Source organism: Oncorhynchus clarkii, chromosome 6 (genome assembly GCF_045791955.1).
Source record: "Oncorhynchus clarkii lewisi isolate Uvic-CL-2024 chromosome 6, UVic_Ocla_1.0, whole genome shotgun sequence".
Classification (NCBI taxonomy): Eukaryota; Metazoa; Chordata; class Actinopteri; order Salmoniformes; family Salmonidae; genus Oncorhynchus; species Oncorhynchus clarkii.
The window spans coordinates 41,425,937-41,435,683 of record NC_092152.1 but is presented as its reverse complement, the minus strand read 5'-3'; the positions used below and the strand labels follow the sequence as shown (position 1 = coordinate 41,435,683).

Genomic DNA, 9,747 nt, shown 5'->3' with positions numbered 1-9,747 from the left:
AATGTCTTACTTACAGTACAGAAACAGTAACTAGCCTACACATCAGGCTTATCGGCATATGTAGACTCTAAGCTGTGGATGAAACTGAAGGGGGGCATGATGCATTTGCCTAATGTACAGTATCAAATCAAATTGTATTTGTCACATGCACCGAATACAACAGGTATTACAGTGAAACGCTTACTTACAAGCCCTTAACCAACAATGCTTTAAGAAGTTAAAAAAATACATTTGAAAAAGTATATATATATTTATATAAAGAAACAAATAATTCAACAGCAGCAGTAAAAAACAAGCAAGGCTATATACAGGGGGTGCTGGTTAGTCGAGGTAATATGTACATGTAGGTAGAGTTAAAGTGACTATGCATAGATTATAAACAGAGAGTAGCAGCAGCATAAAAGAGGGGTCTGGGTAGACCTTTGATTAGCTGTTCAGGAATCTTATGGCTTGGGGGTAGAAGCTGTTAAGGCTTTTGGACCTAGACTTGGCGCTCCGGTACCGCTTGCCGTGTGGTAGCAGAGAGAACAGTCGATAACTATGGTGGCCGGAGTATTTGACAATTTTTAGGGCCTTCCTCTGACACCGCATGATATAGAGGTCCTGGATGGCAGGAAGCTTGGCCCCAGTGATGTACTGGGCTGTACGCACTACCCTTTGTAGTGCCTTGCGGACGGAGGCCGAGCAGTTGCCATACCAGGCAGTGATGCAACCAGTCAGGATGCTCTCGATGATGCACCTGTAGAACCTTTTGAGGATCTGGGGACCCATGCCAAATCTTTTCAGTCTCCTGAGGCGAAATAGGCTTTGTCGTGCCCTCGTCTCAGTATGTCTCTCTTCGTGCAGCTCAATATTTTCTGAAGAAACAAAAATATCAAAGATGTACGAGAGATGTATGAGAGAAAATGCCATTATATCCTATTAAGAATACATTTTCACAAGCAGTAAACCTCATCCATTTGTGATGCCTTTGATTCATGGTTTGGTATAGTTTGAGTCTGTGTACTGTGATCATACTGTATTGCACACACTATACTACATTTCCCATAATGGACTAATATTGCGCATGCTGACTCGTCGATACGTGATGACGCAATTTCTGTCTTGTTGGAACTGCAAGGTGATTTCATCAGGAAGAGAGTAGTCATACTTGAGAGTGTACTCTACATACAGTAACGGCGAATAGAAAACTAAAATAGCTTCACTGATTCACTCGAATGCTATTGTAACTTGTCAGGCAGTATACTGAGAAAGGTAAGTATATTTGAGACATGATAAATGAATGCTATTTATTTTATTAATAAACGAACACATACAACAACGACCACGCCCTCAGCAATATTTCCACAGATGAATCTGTCGTGCTGGCACATTATTAACGTTATAACGTTAGCTGCTGTCAGTTTAAACATGTGTAAAGCCGTGGTGTGCAGTTTATGACCATCGATTCTTTATATTTTATGGAAATGCTATGTTCAGTTATTTGTCAAATTTGGTAGGTCATGGAACATGCATTGGCTGGTCAACTATGCAGTTGTGTTGAGTATGGCAAGCAAACTCTTGATTAGCTAACTAACTAGCCTAACGTTACCTACTAACCCTTGTGTCTGCACTGTCAGTCAGTACATTATATTTCTATGCTAACAATGCTATTTCTTGTAGTTAACGAAAGCTAGATGAACTAGGCCGGCAACAATGTATCTGGCTAACGTTACCTAGCTAGCTTGCTAACTAACCATCGGCCTACTGAGCACAAACTGGTTTACATTTATTTGTGAGCTAGATTTTTCGCAGCAGCAGTTCATATCAAATGTGAGTACTTCATCCAGATTTGAAGTGCAATATTATCACGAACATTTTGTGCCGCGTTCATGTACTAGTCTGAATTAGGAAACCCGGAAACCCCCGACTTGCTAACTGGTTGTATACATTCGCCTTCCGCGTTCAACGAATCAGCAAGTCGGACCTTTCCGAGTTTCTTAGTTCCGACTTGCATATGAACGCGGCAGGTAGACTGGCTTGTTTTGTTGCTTCTCATGTGACAAAGGGGGAAGTGGGCGGGGCGATGTATAAGAATGAGGTCATTGATGGGAGCGCGCAGCTGTATACTGGGTGGGGGCTGCCGAACACTAGTGACTGGTGTCAATTCTCACTTTAGTCTCTCTCCAGAATTTCTCATGTCCAGAATTGACTTGTTAGAGAATTTAAAATTAAAGATACAGTTATTGGGTAGGATATTCCTATACATTTGCCTTTTTATTTGAACAAGAATGAGTTCAGTCAAAATTGTCTTATCACACATCATTGAACTGAACCTGCCCCCAAACCAAAGTCTTATATTTCCTGATTGTAATGGTGACATTGCTGATTCTGTTTTCCCAGATGTCAGTCACTGAGGATCTTCCTGATATGGATGGAGTGGATCTTCTGGGGATCCTGTGCCAGTATGGAGAGACTGGAGCCGACGATCCCTTCTTCACAGATGGGAATGGGCTAGAAAACTGGCTCGCCGAGCAAGATGTATGTCTCCCACTTAGGAATAACACTGTTTTATGTTTGCTAACCAATAGGCTAATAGAGTTTAGTAATTGTCAGGGAACGAACCATTAATTTAATGGTATCTAGTAAAGCAGAATAATTTATTTTATTGTTTTACATCAATAATGTGAAACTTCCTTATAGTGCTGAGCGATTAACTGAAATATCAGTTATTTTTTAGATTTTTTTTTAACTAACTGTACCGACGTTGGTTCAATATTTTCCTGTAGAGATAAATCAGATGAAGCCTGAACTGTGCGATGTAGTAGGCAGTTGTCGTTTCCAGCAGGCCAATATTCGACATAGTTTAGTGCAGAAAGCGTGGTAATTAACAACAATAACCATAATCCATTGCGCGCCTGCTTAAACTTGTCCGGTCTGAACAGAGCAGACACGGAGACTGAGAGAACGTGCGATCGACAGGGATAGAAAGCAGTTGCTTCATGAGCCTGAAAATACATTATCTTAGTAATTGACAGTTGGTATTCAGAAGTCATATTTAACTTTGATCTACTAAAATAGTGATTTTGTCAGACAGCATAGGCAGCAGCGCTATAGAGATAAGATGATGACTTGGAATTAAATAATAGTAATTTAAAAAATATTTTATTAATGTAAAGTCATTTGACTAAATGATGGATTCATATGTGATAAGCAGTAATGGGCAACCACTACCATCATGGGACTTTTATTCATTATTTTATAAAGTGTTACAGCATTCAACCCACATAATGCAAAGTGCATTTAATATCTAAAAAAAAATATCAAAATCGAAAACCCTGATTATCTTTTTATAATCGACCGAAACGACTTCGAAAAGCACTAATTGCTCAGCACTACTTCCTTACTTTAAAGCAGAATAACAATTTTTCACATTTTCTCTTTGTAGAATAAACAGTCATTGAATGGACACCAACATCCTGCTGTGTTTGTTGTAGATGCTGACAGGCATGGACACTGAGGACTTCCTGTCCAGCCTGCTGGAGGGAGAAGACAACATGGCTGCCTCGTGTGCTTCACACTCTCCACTGGGCAGCGACAGCGGCATCTCTGATGACAGCAGCACTGGGGGCGTAGTTGGACAGAACTTCCTGGCCTGCCCCAGCCCCCAGGGGAGTGACAGTGATACCGCACCCAGCCCAGGGTACTCCCAGCCCAGCCCGGGCTACTCCGACAGTCCGCTGATGGCCCTGGAGCTCCAGTCTGAGAGCCCTGAAGCCCTGGCTGTGCAAACGGACCACAGCTACTCTCTACTTCAGGGAGGAGACATGAATGCTCTACAGAGTGTGAGGGCTGAGAAGCCTGACATGGATGTCTTTATTGATCTGGGTAAATGTTGATCTAGACCTTTATACTTGTCTAGCAGGTTCATAGCTTTGGGTGGTATGAATAGTTGCATGACATCAAATTGGCTCTTGACAATTCAACTAAAGTTAGTCTACAGTTAGTCTGTAGACGCTCAAACTACCAACAAACTATCCAATTGGATAGTTTGTTGGTAGTTTGAGCGTCTACAGACTAACTGTAGACTAACTTTAGGGGGCTTTGCAAATGAAGAGGTTCCCAGGTGTGACCGTACACAACACACACACACTAGCCCAGCTGGTCATGAATAATGTAGCACACCACCCAATCAACTATTGTAATGGGGAATTTACAGGTGAAACAGAGCAGTCGTTGATCAAATCTATCCGAAATCAATCTGGTTTATTACAAGTTGCAACAGGCAGGGAGACACCTCCAGAACAGAAGCAGAGAAAATGTCTAGCTGGCCTCTTGGAGACATGCCATTTTTAATTGTAATCAGACGGTACCAAGTGATCTGTAAGCGCCAGCTGAGAGCCTTTTTTTGGAAGTCAAAATCGAATGCAGTAATGTTGTCAGCTGCTACAGAATCACAGTTTCACAAGAATACAATAATAATCCGTGTCCTTGGTCCTTGTACCTCCAGTCTGGTGTCTATCCCTATCAACAGAACCTTACTTGAACAGAACACTGGAAATCATGTGTATTACAGCAAGCGAAAACTTAAATATGTTAAGTATTGTGTTAACCACTCTTTACTGAATATGAACTTTCTTCATCTTAAATATTCCCATTAAAACTATAAAGATCAGTTAGACTCGCACCACCTAATTCCAGCTATCTCTTCTATGTTTTGGGGATTAAGTCTAGCAGATTTGAGTCCAGTCACTAGACTCGTGTCCTTGGGCTAGAAGATTTCAAAAGAATAACCTAGTAAGGTTTGAGAACTTTACTGTTCATGTGAACATAAAAAAAATGAATATGTTTGTGCTCTCCTGTTCATCAGACGACCTGGACAGTGAGGGGATGGAAGTGGAACAGATCTATTCCAGTGAAGAACTTCCCTGTTCTCTCGCCATAGAGGACTCTACACAGAACAACAAAGCTGATCTGGTGAGTTTCACATAATCAAATGAATATATTATAGACGAGGAAACAAGATGATCAAGTCTCGGAAGATGTCATCCGGAAAGGCTGTTTTTGTTTTGTTGACGAAGAGGAGGTGAGGAGCGTCGCCCAATGTGGTACAAAAAACAATGGCAGTACATATCCTGTTGTATCGCATGTCTGTTGTTTGCAGTAACTTCTTTGATGTAGTATCGCAAATGGAAGTGGCAGTTTCTCCATTAAACTTACTTCCAAACTCATTGTTTTAGTAAGAATGGCATTGTACATTATTTGAGTACACCAGGGTTCCCCAACTGGCTGGCTGAATTTGGCCTCCGGGTGGTTTTATTTGTGCTTAGCCAGAAACCCAGCCTAAAACCCCAAACATCAAGCAAGCAATGCAGATGTAGAGAGAACAGTGGCTAAGAAAAACTCCCTAGAAAGGCAGGAACCTAGGAAGAAATCTAGAGGAACCAGGCACTGAGGGGTGGACAGTCCTCTTCTGGCTGGATTCCGATTTTATAAGAGTACATGACCATTAAGGCCAGAGTGTTCAAATGTTCATAGATGACCAGCAGGGTCAAATAATAAGATAATGTGTGCGAACATTTTGTTAATGTACTCCAGGCATCATTAACTAGTAGATTCAGCAAATGATTTGTAATTATGTTCTGGCCCCCTGACCAGCCGCTCAAGAACATAATCGACCCGCGGCTACTAGTTATTATCCCAGGAGGACATGAAGAAAATGTAATCTCACAAGACCTAATCTTTGTGGCAAAGTGGTGTACGTGTGGCCTTGAGCAGATCTTCAGCACATCTCATAAAACAAATAAAAATGTTTTTCTTCCCTTTTAGTTCCAGTTCAAGGAGATTGTTCTGACTGATGAGGAAAGGAGACTTCTCGCTAAGGAAGGAGCAACCATACCGTCCTGCATGCCTCTTACTAAGGTCATTTTCTCCATTGATTTATTACAAATACTTGTTGACGCGCTGGAGACCAACCTAGAAACCATTGTAAACATTGATCTAAATTGGCATTCAGGGAGCACCCCTTTAAAAATGACAGCCAGGGAGGGTGTGACACAATCTACCCAGTTTGTTGCTACTTTAGAGTGTTGAGCTTGCTATTATGAAGGCAAAATCTATCATATGAGGCTGGTGGGAGGAGCCATAGGAGGATGGGCTCATTGTAATGGCTGAAATGGAATACATGGAATGGTATCAAACATATGGAAACACGTTTGACTCTATTCCATTACAATGAGCCCATTCTCACCAGCCTCCTCTAATCTATGTTTCATATTTGGCCAGCGGACAGAAAATGTCTTTTAAATAATAGACATCTCTCCTGCACGCACGTTTGACTACAGCGTAATTATTTGTTGACCCTTTTTTTCAAAATGAGAAAAAATAAATGAAACCCTGCAGAATCGCTTCCAATCAAACCAAATGAGAAACCGTCCCAGATAGCTTGTTTGGCTCCAGCAGTGTGACGGCAGACTGCTCCTCAGCACTGTTCTACTATCCGCTCAATCATGTCAAGCATGTGATGGGTAACCATTCCTCCTCTGTCTTTGTCGCAGGCGGAGGAGAGGACCCTGAAGAGGGTGAGGAGGAAGATCCGCAACAAGCAGTCGGCCCAGGAGAGTAGGAAGAAGAAGAAGGTGTACGTGGACGGCCTGGAGAACAGGTGAGAGAACGAATGGCGGGATCTCTGAAAATGAATTGAAAGCCAGCACACACTACTAATAAAGTATTAGTCATCGTATGATTGATTTTCACCATTTCACTTCACCAATGTTTAGCCTGTTATGTCTTCGCCGGGTCAAAAGGTGTTTGTGTGTCTGTGTTAAGTAGAGTTTGATTGGTTGATTGACTTGAGTTATTGCTGATTGGTGCCTAGGGTTTCCATCTGCACCGCTCACAACCAGGAGCTGCAGAAGAAGGTCCAACAACTGCAGAAACAAAACATGTAAGACACCACTGCTGTTATCATGATTATGGAGTGAATGTTGTTATGATGAGTATCAGAGAATGAACGTTTGTAGACTAACATTGAGAAAATGTCCAATGGGTGTTATTATTCTCCCCCTGTCTAGGTCTCTGATAGAGCAGCTGAGGAAATTGCAGTCCATGATGAAGATGTCAACCATGAAGACAACCACCACCAGCACCTGTGTCATGGTAAGAGGACTAACACAGAGTAGATCTAGTAGCAAAACTAGTACTGAAGGACTCTCACATACAAGTTTACGTCTGCAGATGGATCTTGTTGACATTTTGGTTGTCAACCTTTTTCAAATTGAAGTTAACTTTAACATGGTGGGTGCTACATCCTGCTCTTTCAGGTTGCCAGCTCAGCCTGAAAGAGTATAGCTTCAACTGTTTGTATAGCTTCAACTGTTTTGGGACATGATAGCCCAACCCTGATTGAGGCTTGCTTGTGGTTTCATATGGTGCTCAAGGAGTGCCTGCCTGTACTGTACTAAGTGTTCTATTGAGGCCAACGCAACTTTGACTACCCATTATTTTGTCCCACTGCCAAACAATGGTATGTTGGAAACATAAACCAACAAGTACTTCTGCTTCGGTTAACAAAAGACGAGTGCTGCTTGGGTCCGTAATGATGAGAATTATATTTCTTATACAAAACAAGGTTACTTTAGCATAGAAAAACAAATGGAAGATTTTTTTTTAAATTACACTGTAAAATACTTTTTGCGTTCATCTTTGTTGACCGATGTACCTCATCTACTGGGTTTGTGAATCTGGGTCGCACACACCACATTTTTAACAACTTTCTTATGTTTTTTTTTCTTCTCTGCTCAGGTGTTCCTGCTGTCTTTCTGCCTCATCATCTTTCCCTCTGTCAACCCGTTTGGCCGCAGCCCTGGACAGAAGGAGATATACACCCCCTCTTCCGGTAAGTCAGGAGAGAAGTGTCGTCTGAAATGCTAAGGCTATGTCTAAACTATGAATAACATGTTCTTTTGTTGAAAACAACATTCAAATAATAGCTATGTATACAACAATAAACCACATCTAAAATTGTTCACAGATATTTCCTGTCTCTTCCAGTTAAGGTGCTGTATGAAACATTGTGTAAGAATGCAGAATACGTTAACAAGCCTTTTCCCTTTGAACTGTAGTTGTGTCCAGGACCTTGCGTTCCGTGGCTGTTGATGACACCCCAGACCCCTTGCCCCTGGCTTACTCTGAGCCTGTGGAGGAAACTGACAGCGCTGAGCCGCCCCCTCTCAGCCTCCTCCTAGTGGCCAAGGTAGAGAACCCCAAGGCAATGTTCACTGGAGGCCAGAACCACACACCGGACTACCAGAAGGTGGAGCAGTCGGAAACAGAAAGCGGAGTCAACAGCAACTCGTCTGCAGACTTCCCCAAACCAGGTCAAAACGAGCTGAAGCCGGGGGCTGGGCCCGGGGGCCTGCAGGAGGGATCCAGAGATCCAGTGGGAACGCCTGTGGCCTACGAGGTTCCAGGGACCAAGGAAAACTGGATCGACAGGAAGCCAACGTCCATCATTATACAGCAACACCGCTCGGATGAGATGTAGACAGATAAGAGCCAGATTTGAATCAACTAACAGAGGGAGTAAGCGGGCTAGGATGAAGGGGACGAATCAAAGGTTTCAGTTGTTATTGATAATGTTGATTGAAACCCGGTGGGAAAAGGGTAGTAGATGTTCTGTTATGACAGTATTCCTCTATCTGTTCCTCCTCCTGGTGATACTACTGTTCCTCTTTGAGCACTTTGTTCTGATGTTCCGTTCCAGTGGTAGAATGGACTACTGAGATTTCCATTGTTATGCGTTAGCCTCTCATCAAGGGAGGAGGGGGGGGGGGGTGAAGTACACTATGAAAGGGAATAGTCATCTGTTGAAATCGCTTGACTGCTGAAGACTTTAAAACACAAATTCTTTCTTGAAAAACAAAATGATTAGTTCTTGCCATCTGTGTTTTCGTGTCTCCAACAGGTCTTGTTGCTAAGCACTTTGCTAGCGAATGACCAATTCCTTCCATAGCGCATGTCTAGTCCTCTGCTAGTTTACTTTGCACATTCAGCATCCATAGTGTAAATGTATACTCATGATGCTAGCTTAGTAGTTGATCTGTCTGTATACTCTGCTTTAGACAATGCAGGACATTTGGCCATTTGGATTTTGTGGACATCTCTTGGTATTTTCCTTGTAACAAGGGTTTTCATGCTTTCTTTTGTGTTTTCATTGTTTTGCTTTTAGCTTGTTGACAAATTTAAACGACTGAAAATGGGAGTGCTCTGGAATTAGTCCCCATTTTCCAGTGCCAGTGGCGGAACTGTGACTAGTTTTGACCTTTTTAGGTAGGAGCTGTTTGAGTCCTTTATCCAGTGGTTCTCTCTCTGGACCTACAGTATGTTTACCCCTGTAAACCTCTGGACATCTTTTTAAGTGTATGTCATATGGAGAGGTGAACAATTTTAAAAAAATCTATTAGCTATGTTAATTCAGTGTTGCAGTATTACTATACTCAAGTGTAATGACCTGTCAGTTCATTCAGTGAGGCATTTTTGTTGTCTTTTTTTATTTTTCTTCAGTTCAGTGAATTATGAAATCTAAATGGTATTGGGACTCTTTGTTATGTTTGATATGTCAAAGAAGAGATTTAGATGTAGCTTAATCATGTTGAAAAGAAGCACTGATATGCCATAGTCCGAAATTGGAATGTAAATAGGCTGGAATGATTGTAATGTTCATTTTTAACAATTAATGTATGACATTAAACTTCACTATTAAAAGTC

At 41.9% G+C, this 9,747-nt stretch overlaps 1 protein-coding gene across 2 annotated transcripts in view; it reads left to right on the top strand.

Moving 5' to 3' along the window:
- LOC139411161 (cAMP responsive element binding protein 3-like 3 like) overlaps window positions 1–9,747 on the top strand; it is an 80,912-nt gene extending 71,165 nt beyond the window's left edge. Inside the window, exons 2-11 of one of the 2 annotated variants that reach the window (XM_071157066.1) lie at window positions 1,166–1,254; window positions 2,383–2,520; window positions 3,477–3,867; window positions 4,850–4,956; window positions 5,809–5,901; window positions 6,537–6,643; window positions 6,857–6,925; window positions 7,053–7,137; window positions 7,783–7,876; window positions 8,103–9,747. In XM_071157066.1, coding sequence (XP_071013167.1) covers window positions 2,383–2,520; window positions 3,477–3,867; window positions 4,850–4,956; window positions 5,809–5,901; window positions 6,537–6,643; window positions 6,857–6,925; window positions 7,053–7,137; window positions 7,783–7,876; window positions 8,103–8,524 — 1,506 coding nt within the window. In that variant the 5' untranslated portion in view covers window positions 1,166–1,254 and the 3' untranslated portion in view covers window positions 8,525–9,747. The remainder of the gene's footprint in view (window positions 1–1,165; window positions 1,255–2,382; window positions 2,521–3,476; window positions 3,868–4,849; window positions 4,957–5,808; window positions 5,902–6,536; window positions 6,644–6,856; window positions 6,926–7,052; window positions 7,138–7,782; window positions 7,877–8,102) is intronic. The other variant, XM_071157067.1, reaches the window with a different exon arrangement.